The 13326-nt window shown below is 38.2% G+C and overlaps 1 protein-coding gene across 1 annotated transcript in view; it reads right to left on the bottom strand.

Moving 5' to 3' along the window:
* Positions 1–3736: 3736 nt before the first annotated feature.
* MPP7 (MAGUK p55 scaffold protein 7) overlaps positions 3737–13326 on the bottom strand; it is a 240700-nt gene continuing 231110 nt past the window's right edge. The window contains exons 14-17 of the mRNA XM_014859082.3: positions 11229–11322; positions 10096–10204; positions 8099–8242; positions 3737–6729 (exon numbers count right to left, since the gene is read on the bottom strand). Of these exons, the coding sequence (XP_014714568.3) occupies positions 6550–6729; positions 8099–8242; positions 10096–10204; positions 11229–11322 (527 nt within the window). The 3' untranslated portion in view covers positions 3737–6549. The remainder of the gene's footprint in view (positions 6730–8098; positions 8243–10095; positions 10205–11228; positions 11323–13326) is intronic.

Here is a 13326-nt window from a genome sequence, read left to right as displayed (position 1 = left end):
AGACAACTGATTTTTGACCAAGGTGCAAAGGCAATTCAATGGAGGAAGGGTAGTCTTCAGCATATGAGCTGGTATGATTAGATATCCACCCAGAAGGCTCTGGGTGCATCTCAGTGAGAGGTGAGACCTCTCCAGAGACCAAGACACTGGTGGCAGCCATTGTTGTGACCCAGCACAGGTGTGCCAACACAGATGCTGGCAGACGCCCTCCAGAGTGTTTTAAAGTTCAATCAGTATGTCACTGCGGGGTATGTGAGAGGTGAGCAAAAAGAAAAATATTTGGGATGGCCTGAGTTGCTCATGGATAGTGCTTTCCCTTAGGAGTGCTTTCAGCAGCAAGTAAACAACAGTCTAATGGTGACTTAACCAGCAGAACACTTTTTTTCCAGCTTTATTGAGATCTAATTGACATACATGATTATGTAAGTTTAAGGTGTAGAATGTTTTGACTTGATACATATGTACTGTGAAATGATTACCACAATGTTGGTGAACACCTCCATCGCCTCACATAATTACCTTTTCCTGTGTGGTGATAACATTGAAGATCTACTCTCTGAGCAACTTTCAAGTATATAATAGAGTACTGTTGACCACAGTCACTACGCTGGACATTAGATCCCCAGAAACTTATCGTATAGCTGGAAGTTTGTACCCTTTGATCAACATCTCCCCATTTCCCCCACCCCCTGGCAACTACCATTCCACCTTCTATTTCTAGGAGTTCAGCTTTTTTAGATTCCATATAAGTGAGAACTTATTTGTCTTTCTCTGACTTATTTCACTTAGCATAATGCCCTGAAGGTCCATCCATATTGTCACAAAAGGGAGAATTTCCTCTTTTGATGGCTAAATAATATTCTTGTATCTCTATATATCTATATCTCCATTCTTTATCCATTCATGTTGGTGGACACATGTTGTTTCCTTGTCTTGGCTATTGTGAATGATGCTGCAGTGAACGTGGGGTACAGATATCTCTTTGAGATAGTGATTTCATTTCAGATATATGCCCAGATGTGGAATTGCTGGATCATATGGTAGTTCTATTTTTTTTTTTTTTTTTGAGGTTTGGCCCTGAGCTAACATCCACTGCCAATACTCCTCTTTTTGCTGAGGAAGACTGTCCCTGAGCTAACATCTGTGCCCACCTTCCTCTATTTTATATGTGGGATGCCTGCCATAGCATGGCTTGATAAGTGGTGCTAGGTCTGTGCCCAGGAACTGAACCAGTGAACCCCAAGGTGCTGAAGCAGAGTGTGTGTACTTAACTGCTACGCCACCGGGCCAGTCCTGGTAGTTCTATTTTTAATTTTTTGAGGACCCTCCATACTGTTTTCCATAGTGGCTGCACTAATTTACATTCCCACCAATAGTGCATAAGAACATTTACTGTTTATTCAGCAATGAGAAGGAGGTCCTAGGATTGGTTCAGCAGTTCAATGATTTTATGGACTAAAATCTTCCTTTTTCTTCTTGGTCATCCTCCATAGATTGGCCTTTATCACCCTCTGGTTTAGGGTAGGATTATGGCTGTCATATTGGTAAGCAGCACCATGTAATTCAAGCATCTCAAACAGGAAGGATGGGGGCAGGGGCATAAAAGATTTTTACCTCATGCAGTTGTTTAAATCAGGGAAACAACTCTTACTCATAGCTCCTCCAACAGACGTAACCTGGAATTGGAGCAGCATGACCAGCTCAGATCAATCCCCGCAGAGACTGTCATGACCGACTTAGACCAATCATGGTTCATCACTAAGGACTGGGACTCAGGGAGACTAAACAGAAAATCACATACTATGCTATATAAGTTTTTGTATGCTCTGATAGTAGCCGCTGTATGAAGGTTGACCCACTCATACAGGCATAGAGACATCAAGTTATGCCTGATTAAGCAACAGTGTTCTGAGAAAACGCTTTGTAAACTGCATATGCATAAAAAGGATGAACAATCACTCTCCTAATTACCAATCTCACCTGTTTCCAGCTTTAGCTCAAGTTACAGCATCACCAGGAAGCACACTGCAGTGAAAATAGCATGGAGTTGGAGGCAGCCAGGCCATGAGTCAAACGCTGACTCCACTACGCATCACTTTGTCACCTTCGGCAAGGTAGTTAAGCCCCGCCTCTGTTTTCTCAACTGTAAAATAGGAAGATCCTGTCTTCCACGTAAGGTAGTTGTGAGGATTCATCACTGATGATTAATAAGTACAATTTGGTCTGGCAGTCTTTAGGCCTCTGCAGGTGTATGCGTATAAGATAGCTGTTAGAAAACAGAATGTTTCCTGCCCTCTAGAAGCTTAAGTGTAATGAGCAAGCATCTGGAAAGGAAGGGTGGTAGCAGAAGAAAGGGCATTAATACAATTAATGGACATTTCTGTTAAATTGATATCAATTACATTGCATAACAGTGGCTAATAAAAATTTTTCAAATAGTTTTAAAAATAAAAAATCTTAAAAATAAAAAAATTCCTATTGAGGATTATTTAATTAGGTCCTGATGTATCACTTGGAAGTAATGGAATTTTTTTTTAATAATAAAGTTTGTAAGAAATTATTAGGACACTCCCAGTGAATTTATTAATAGAGGGACTATTTATTTAGGGTGAGAGTAGGAATCTTTATATAGTTTTTTAAAAATTGTGATGTGAGGGGCTGGCCCCGTGGCCGAGTGGTTAAGTTCGCGTGCTCCGCTGCAGGCGGCCCGGTGTTTCGTTGGTTCGAATCCTGGGAGCGGACATGGCATTGCTCGTCAGACCACGCTGAGGCAGCGTCCCACATGCCACAACTAGAAGGACCCACAACGAAGAATACACAACTATGTACCTGGGGGCTTTGGGGAGAAAAAGGAAAAAATAAAATCTTAAAAAAACAAAAAAAATTGTGATGTGACAATGATCATTACAAAACAGGAGCTCAATTATTAGATACTTGTATTCCAGGTTTTGTTCCAAGTACTTTACATGGAAAAGTCTTTCATTTCATGCCCACGATAATCCGATGAGGTAAGCACTATTATTATTATTATTTTCGCATCATTGATTCCTTTTTTTGTTCATGGCTGGAGAATTCTGAAGCAAGTCCTAAATATCACGCTATTTAGCACTATTATTATCTCCATTTTTCTGATGAGAAAATAAGGACGAGCGAGATTAAATGACTTTCTCAAGGTTGCAAAGCTGGTAGTAGGCAAAACCAGAATCTGAACTCAAGAATTCTGGCTCCAGACCCCAAGCTCCTAACTGCTACCCGGTGCAGCCTTTCAGTGGAAGCAGAGCTGAGGCTAATTGGCTCAACTATTAAAGCAAGGCCAGTACTAATTAGCTTGTCTGTATAAGCAGGTGGCAGTTTGTCCTCATATGTACAGCAGAACAAGTTTAGCTTTGCCCAACTGTTATTGAAGAGGATGTGCATAACACTCTGATTCCTGACGGGGAGGAGCGGGGGAAGGGCGCTCCCATCATGGATGGGCCCAGATCATCCATCCCACTGGGTTTCTCTACATCTGTAAACGTCTGCACTGTATGGGTAAGAGCAAGACTAGTGAATTCCATCTCTCCAACAAGCTAACTGGAAGCCAATAAATGTTTGATTGAAATCGATATGAAATTTAATTTTAGACATGGCAAGTTCAAATACTAGGTATCACAGAAGAAAACAGAATTTGTTCCACCACGGGAAACAATATAAAAGATACCCAAGTGCAAAAACAATTTTCAAGAAAGTACACACATAATTTGAAGATACTTTATTAAGATCAAAGGTTTTCCATTACATTTATTTATAAATCCTTACTAGTCAAAAAGAAAATAAATAATAAAAATCTATATCTTCAGGAAGCTTTTAACAACATAGTTTTGTAGATCTGAGAAGTTTACACATTTGTCAACTTTAAATTATTACAGTTTAGATACATTCAATCACTACGTGATACCAGGAATGCCAGCCTTAAGGATATCAAGAACATCTATATTGGTAAGTAAAATAATAGTAAAAAATTAGATTTCAACTTCACCTTACTTTTAACCTACTCTAATTTGTTAATCATGGGAATATAGAATTTCCTTCTTGATCTTGGATTTTAAATATATGGACCTAAAAAATGTAAACATTCGTCTTTTCTCAATAGTGGCTGACACTCTGTCTTGGGTGCCAGCTGGTGAAAGAACTAGTAGAGTGAGGGGAGCATGTGCGAGTCTCCTTGCTGGTTGGGGGTGCAGAAAGTACAGAATCAAGGGCCTTTTGCTACAGTGACCAACAGGCCCTTGGAGTTGGCCCTGCCTTATTAAATTTTAACCAAATCGCTAAGCATCAAGATGGCCATGTAAATGTCACTTGCAGACCATGTTTGCTACCTGAAAAAAGATTTCTCAAATTGCCAAAGTGCCCCTTTTATTTTAAGAATATTGTTCAGCTCTAATGTAAAAAGGGAGAAAGGTCTGGACAGTTATCTTTTTATTACCCCCGTTACCACCACCAATACAAAGGACTCAGTTTCCACTGCCTTCCACTATTATCTCTACCCCATAGTAAAGAATTCAGGCAATTATCTGCAAATTAAAAAAAACTCGATGTAGGTGTTTCAGAACAAAGAATGTGGGCTGCCTAAATTATTCAGATGATTGCCTAAATTATTATACATTTCCCATTACTCTTTGTAAAGGAAATCTTGATTTATGGGAAATTTTAGTCAATGTTCAAGAGGAGAATATTCTACCCAAACTCTGTATGGAAGACTTGTCTTTTCTTAGACCGGCCACACAACGTTAAAGGATGGCTTTATATCAGATTTGGCAGCCCTCTTCCCCACTTTTTTTTTTTTAACTAAATTGCTTGCTATTTAGCTAATAAACTTGGAACTCACTGTTTGGATGATGTTGTTAAGTAACATTTAGTCTGATCAATTATCTAGCTATTTTGGTGTTCAAGGCCAGTCCAGTAGTCTCTGTCTCTGTTTCTAACATGAAATTTGACAGGTCTGAAGGAAATCCAGTGGATAATGCTATCAAATGTGCAGTGCACAAATAACACGTGCGGATCTATCTGTGTACAAATAAGGTCAAATATTTACATGGAATGTTGACCCTGACTTATAAAACTACTATTTTAAATTAGGACATCTTTACATACAATCAGTTTATCTTATGAATAGCCCCATTTGATAATTAAAAAAATATGCCTTTCAAATATTTCATAAATATATAAAATTTTACTACATTCTATTTTTTTTTAAACATGACATCTAAACTTTCTTTACAAATCAACAAAAAGTCTTTTTTTTCTGTTTGAAAGTCACAGATGCAATGACTTTGGATTGGCAGGGTCTTACCGCGTGCAAGAATGGCAGGACATTTCTAGCATTTTGAGCGATATAAGTTACTTGCTGAAGATCAGTAGTATCTAAGTAAAATGAGAGATCCCATCTAAATATCTACAATATAAGAGTCTTTCTTAAAATTCCTTAAAAATGGGAAGATTAGGATGGTATCTAGCCAGTGTTAAGAATTCTTTTGATGATGAAGAAATAAATTAACATTACATGGAAAGTTTTCTAAAATACATGTTAGTGAAATTTCAATACATGGTGATCAATTGCACATATGTGACAAATGATCACATTTTATTTAACGTATATATCAGTAACATGTAAAACATTTACTTTTAGAATAGGAATCACATTCTTATAATTTATGGGGAAAAGCCAAAGTCAGCTAAAAAAAAAACCCTTTTGGTGACTCCATAAATGTTGTCTGAAGATTTACAAATAAAAATATCTTTCGTAATTATTACTTGCCCCAAGATATCATCATTCTTACTAAGGTTAATGCTGTAAGGAAAGGTTTTTAGTTATATGTATAATAATATTTAATAAGGGAAGATAGACGTTTAAAATTTGTTGAGTCATTATATGTATTCATATGGCCTTCTCAAGCTATAACATGAAGACCAGTCACTAAGGAAAATTTTCAGTAATTCCTTTAAGATTTTTAAATGTACACACTGTGAATACATTGTGTATATGTAAGAAAAAGGTTGTACTTTTAGAATAGTAGGAAGACTCCTCCTTATTGCCAGCCCAGGTGAACCTATGATGACCCACCAAAAAAAACAGCAAAGCTGTCCCCTCTGTCTGGAGCTGCTCAAGGCAGCCAAGTTAACACCTTCTCCTGCTAACATGCGAGCCTGATGGCAGTGACCATGTCTGAGTCCAGCTGAAGCGCTGAACTCCAATATATATCCTCTAGCTACGCCTCTCTAAAAAGTTCAACCTTATCTCGGAGCTAGAGCTGTATATTAAAGACAACCAGAAGGTTCAAAGCTTTGCTCAGAATATAGTACTCTGCAAATTTTGATTTGGGATCTTATACTCAAACATTGTGTTTGAAATAAAGCTGTAAAAATATACAAACAAAACCAACAATCAGTTTTAACCAAGATTGCACATCTATAGCAGTGATATAGACTAAAAAACCCTCCCACCAAAACGGTAACTGATTTAATCATGCACTCTACCAAAAGAAAAATGATTATGGGAATTTCCCTTAGTTATGAATGTAACCAGCTCACTGGAACCCAATGGGTGTCTGTCTCCAATTTGTCAAAAGTTGTTTTTAGCTCATTGAATGCCACAGTGAGATCATCATTTACTATAATTTTGTCAAAAAGATGACCATATTGACTTTCCATTATCTGTGCAGATTTAATCATTTCTTGAAAGTCTTCTTCCTACAAAAGGAAGTTTTAAAAAAAAATTGTTAGCTAGGCAATTACATCACTTCACATGAGTGCCAACATTCCACAACCGGTTTATCCAATGCTGTTCTATGTTCCTTCTTTCACCCCAGCCAGAAATGAAAAATCACCCTCTTGAACTCCAAGTTCTTCAGAAGTCATAATTTCTAATACTATCTCTCTGATTTGCTTGTAACGAAACTGCTCTGACAAGAGTCAAAAATCCCACCATACCTTAATTTCAGAATAATTAGTCCTGAATTGATAACTTATCAATATAGGGATATTTCAGTATTAAAATAGCTACGGGAAAGAGGAGAACTGTTTAGTTGATTATACGACTCAAGTCTATATAACTATATCCATAAATGTAAGTGAGCCAAATCCTAAGACAATGTAATCATTTATTACTTTTATCGAGAAACCTTTAAATTTATAAATAGTAAGTACAATAACTCCTTACACTGCAACATACTGAAGTAATTTCAGAGCCTACATTTCAATGTCAGAAGATTTTACAACGACAGAAACTTTAGTGTCAACCCAGAGCCCCGAGGAACCGACATCAGACAGGACCTACCCAGCATGGACATGTATTGTCAGTATTTTAGAGAAAAGGTGTTTATCAAATATTGGGAATGAAAAACATCATCTGTATTTTGCAACCACAATTAATAGTTTACAAATTAATACAAAGGTTAAATATGAATTACTTAAGAGAGGAGGAAGCTCTTGACATTTAATTTCTTTGCTTTTTACTTTTGATCCTGAAGTAAATACATTATCTTAGGGTTAAAAACAAAAAACAAGGAGAGGCCTTGCCGGAAGTCATTAGAGTCATTAACATACCACAGCTGCCATTTCCAATAACACTCACAGGAAACACAAATACTATTACTGAATAATAATACAAGTCTACTTGTCCTATACCTAAAATGGTGCTTTTTCTTTTATTATGCTAAATATGATTATTGATGCAGAGACGAAAAAGGCAAATTATTAACTTTTTCATTTAGACTACTAATGAATAACAGTCACTGACTTTGGTATTTTTCCCTTTAGAAATAAGGCTAGTCTGAAAACGAAGTGGTCTAGCTTTTATCTAAATGCTTGGCCTACAGAAATTTTTTAAGTATGCATAACAGCATACAAAATAGTTTGAGTCAATGTAATATAAAGCTCCACCCACAGAAGCACGAAAAGCAATTACAATGCAATCATTCAAAATGTATGTACCTAAATACAATTCTTTTACAGGTTTTTGGATCACGACACATATATACTAGTCTTTCTAAGGTGGTCACTACTGCGGTATGAGTTTAAGTTCTGCTTCTGTCTCCTCACCGAGCACCTTCGTACTTACTGTAAAGGGCTTGGCAGCACCTTGGTCATCTCTGCTTGAAATAATCTTTGCATTTTTTCTTGTCTCCCTCAAACGCTCTATTGATGGGGGCTTTATAAATATCACATACGGCTTAAATTCCAGCGTCCTTAAATGCTTCACTGTCTGCAAGAAAGAAAATAAGTTTTCTTATGTTTCTTCATCATGTCATGAGTGAGCTTTATAATAAAACTGAATTTTCTTTCTAAGGAAAAATTCCTTAAAATTATTTTCTAATTAAGGGCAGTAGTTCTTTCAATATATTATTATTCAATCAGTTGTTGACAGTTAAATATGATAAATACCCCTGAAAAGAAGCGAGAGGATGTAACTTGCCTTTAAAAATGTTTTAAAATATGCCCTAATTAATATTGAACTGAAGCAGCTAAAAATACCATGAAATTGATTTTTGAATCAAATATTCAAAGGATACTACGAGTTAATCACATTCTGCACATGACTCTTCCAACCATCCCATTTAAGCCTCTTCCTGATCTCCAGCATGAGTTCGCCTCCTCTTTCTCTTTCTTTCCACCCTTCAGAGTGTCCTAAAAGGACAGGCCTCCTGCTTTCCATGGAGCTCGTCAACATTCCCCCAGGAAATATTTTATGTTATTTACACTATGCTTCTGGGACTCATCTATAATCAAGGTGATTGATGAACGGTGAGAGTTAGGGGATAGTCTTAATCTGTGTGTCAGGACCTCTCCAGAACATGAATATAAATCATAAACTCCATGAAAGGTTCAGCAGACAGGTTATGTGTGTGCATGAGAGGGAGGTGGTGGTGGTGGTGACAGGCGACAGAGGAGCTGGTGAGGCCCTGCAAACGCAGAGTTGAAACCACGCTGAGAGAGCTGGGAACTAGACCCAGGACACGCGCACACAGGTTCTGCATAAGCAGGGGTGCCCCTTTCATCACTGGTGCTGAAGTTAGGAGTCAGCCGCCCCAGTGATTCCTGGGACTCTTCTGCTCCAGATTCATCTCCCTTAAGAGGAATGGAGGGCTTCTCCAGGTCATTCTGGCTCTTGGAGGTTGTGCAGCCCAGCGTGTAACCATCAGTGGAGGGAGAATCTGTGGCCCCTGGGTAACAAGGAAAATGCCACGGGTTGGTTGTCTGCTGGAGGATATGTGGCTGTGAAGGAACTGCATGGCTTCATCCACTGGCATTCTCAGTTCACAGTGTTCATGCGTTCCCAGGGTGCCAGGCAAAGATCTACCCGCGAGCTGCAAAAAGGATTGCATGTGGGATGCTTCCTGTGAAGTGCCCCACAGCTCTAGATGGGGGGTCTACACTTCCAGGATCGATACAGAACCAGAATCAAAGACAGAAGACCAACAACCAAAATGTCCACTGTTAAATATTCTAAATACTCATAATAATAAACAACACATAATACATTATACATATAATGTAACTTTTTATTTTTTGGTGAGGAAGATTGGCAACAGATGTTAGCTCAGGGCCCATCTTCCTCTTTTTCTCCCCAAAGCCCTAGTACAAACTATATATCCTAGTTGCAAGTCATTCTAGTTCCACTATGTGGGATGCTGCCACAGAATGGCTTGATGAGCAGTGTGTAGGTCCGGCCAAGATCTGAACTCGTGAACCCTGGGCCGCCAAGGCAGAGTGTGCGAACTTAACCACTTGGGCACGGGGCCGGCCCCTGTAACGTATTTTTTTAAATACAAAATACACTGAAGAAATATCCAAGAGTCATTATACTTGGCAAAAACTGAATATAAACAAGAGTTACAAACACAGATCTGGAGGCCTCCCCTACTTCTCTTTTCTAATAATATGGGTTTTTTCACCAGACTTCTCAAATTACATTTAAATGCTTTTTGCCATCTTGGAAAAGCCATATATAAGCCAAAAGTGAGTAGACTTCAGATTTACCTTCTGTTGAAATGCTCACATGAAGCGAAGTGGGTTACACGGGCCAGAAGGGTGTTAAATGGTTCACTGTTTACTTACATGAGGCTGAACGTCCAACAAACAAACTTTGTTTTTCGCCAGGACAGACCGAACCGAGTCTATACTTGTGCCGTAGTAGTTGTTTTTATATTCACCATATTCAATAAACCTGTAGAAAATTAGACACGCATCAGAATCATTTGTGAACTAAAAAGTATATTGGTGGCAAGACATAATTCATAGGTAAAAGCTGTTCTTGCTGAATGTGTATTTTACTGTGTTTAATAAAATAAATAGGGCCAAGTACTCCAGAATGTCAATTTTAAAAAATCTTCTCTTTTACATTTTCAAATCAGTAACACTTGCTTGTATTACACTTCGGGAGAAAAAAGTCCTTCAGGCCAGCAGTAGTCTAATGTTTTCCATGACCTCTTTTTTAGAACTAATGCAATGCAATAAAATGGCGAATAAGCCGAACAATAGAAACTACTGAAATTTCACCGCACACTACAGAATAACCAAGCTCAGCTTCAGAACGAGAGAGGAACTGGTTGGTGGCTAATGGAACCAAGTATGTGCTATAAAAACACGATTGCTGTGCCAAACACAAAAAAAGCATTTTGATGTTTCAATAAAATCCCACAACCCTGCATTAAAACACACCCTGCTCTCTGATACCCTACAGTATTCATGCTTAAGGAAATGGAAAACCTGGGGGCAGGGGGCCTGGAGTTAGTGAGAGGACAGGGTATGAGCAAGATGATTAATATTATTTCAGTGTTTTGAAGAGTCAATGAGTGAGAGAGAAGCATGTGTGGAGGAGACTGTGGAACTAGAGATCTGTGAGCTGTTAGCTTTCAAAATAAAATTCTGTCCAAATTATATGTTGAGATTCACTAAGTGGGGTAGAAAGAGGTCACAATAATATACTAGCAACCTCCCTTCATTCTTCAAAATAATTCCTACACGTTGAACTTATCCGAAATGCAGCCGCTGTAGGTTATTTAAAAATGACAGGTGAAGATTGATAATTATTAATGGAATTACCACCTTTTTATCAGTTTCAAATATAAGTATAAACATTGGGAATACATTTCAAATGGAAGAGAACCCTTAATTGGCTAACACTGCACATATAGGCACATGCTTAAAAAACAACAGTCACACAAATATTCTTAAAAACTTCCACATACTTGTTATTTTGGACATCTGTCTCAAACAAATGCTTGGAAATGAAAATGTATTCAACACCATCGCTCTCCTGGCTTCTTCTTGCTCTCGTAGTGTCTGTGATGTAATTAAGAAGAGTTTAGAAAAAGAGTTTCCATCAGCCACCATAAGGAAAATACTAAAAAAGAAATCAGTGTGTATTTAATTACTTTTCTTAAACAAGATTTAAAAAAATATAAAAAAGCAAATTAGCTAATAAAGTGTCATTAATTCAGGTTTTCCATCGATATTAAAATTATACTGATTTGAAGATGGATTCAAAATTAAATTGTATTGTGTCTGTACTATTACGATTATTATTTTATTTTTTTGCTGAGGAAGATTCACCCTTAGCTAACATCTGTTGCCAATCTTCCTCTTTTTGTATGTGAGCCATTGCAACAGCATGGCCACTGACAGACGAGTGGTATAGGTCTGTGCCCAGGAACTGAACCTGGGCCACAGAGGTGGAGCATGGTGAACTTAACCACTAGGCCACTGGGGCTGGCCCTTTTATTCATTGTTTTGAAGGCTCTCTAATGTGTTAATTAAATAAAAACGGTATTTAAACCCTTGAGGAAAAAATCCTTTCTTTTGCAAGTAATATGCTTATTATTGCTGTTTACTGATCTTTACTCATTGAAGCAGGTCTAGTGCCCACTAGGTGGCAAGGTAAACTCTGAAATTACTTTACCGTCTTCCACACGCAACTATCTGAGCACTCTGAAAATTAATGGAGGAGGTAAACTGTCAAGGGGCGTCAACTTGCATGGGGAAGACTAACTTTGATCTTCCCTTAGCTTTGCCCTAAGGCTGGGAAGCATTCACAGAGCAGCAGGGTGGAATGTGTGACTAAACTCTAATAGAAGCCCCGACTTTTTGGTGAAAAGAACCAGGAAAAAAAGAGCCCCTGTGGTTCGGAGAGTGTGGAGCGAGTCCAGGAAGGGAGAGAAGCTGGAGAAGAAAATACGGTCTCTGTGGATGAACCAACACCAGGCTAAGAAGAACCTCTGAGCTCTGCACATGCAGTTCAAACTCAAACCAGCAGAGCAAAGGTTTCAAGAAGCGAACCGAGGGTAGAATGCACAGCTCTCTAACCCCTGAGTAACAGAAGTAAAGAGCGCACCTGGCCAATGAGAAAAGGCTTAGAGAACTGAGCTGAGGTCAGGACCATGCACGCAAGTGTCAGACTAATCCCCGAATTACACGGGACCCCGCAAGTGTTTGGGTCTGGACAGGGCAGATAACAGAGCAAACGTTTAGAGAACTGAAGTGCGACTTAACCACAGCTCACAGCAAACGAGGTAGAACTTCCGGTCTACAAGTAAACTGGGCGATTTCTAGCTAAAATAAAAACATCAACTTTCTCCAGAATATTCTAACAGGACCTGGAGTTGATACTACATCACATTCACAGTATCTAGAATGCAATTTAAAATTATTCGACATTAAAAAAACAAGAAAATATGACCAATTCTCAAGGATAAAGATAACAGATGGCAACCCTGAATGACCCAGAACAGAAGTTAGAACCATCAGACAAAGACTTAACCAAATGTTACAGCTGTGCTTCACAGGTAAAGGAAAACAGCTCAAATGGACGAAAACATGAATTCCTAGCAGATAAATAGAAACTGTAAAGAAAACAAAATGGAAACTTTAGAACTGAAACATACAAGATCTAACAGAAACAAATCGCAAGATGAGCTCAGTATCTGCATGAAGATGATCAATAGAAATTATACAATCTGAGCAACAAGGAGAAAAAAGATTAAAAAAATAGAAATGGAGCCCTAGGGACCTGTGTGAAATGACTGAAATGTCTAACAAATGTGTAATTGGGATCCTAGGAGAGGAAGAAGAGACTGAGGCAGAAAAAAATGTATTTGAAGAAATAATGGCCCAAAACTGCTAAAATTTGGTTAAAGACATATATTTTACAGATTTTAAAGCTTAACAAATCCCAGAGTAAATTCAAGGAAAACCATGCCTAGTACATCATAACCAAACCACTAAACACCAAAAATAAAGAAAAAAATCTTGAAAGCATCTAGAAAAACACAACACAAAACAGACAAGGGA

This window comes from Equus asinus, chromosome 29, assembly GCF_041296235.1.
Source record: "Equus asinus isolate D_3611 breed Donkey chromosome 29, EquAss-T2T_v2, whole genome shotgun sequence".
Taxonomy (NCBI): Eukaryota; Metazoa; Chordata; class Mammalia; order Perissodactyla; family Equidae; genus Equus; species Equus asinus.
The sequence above is the reverse complement of the archived record's forward strand: the minus strand, read 5'-3'. Positions and strand labels throughout refer to the sequence as shown.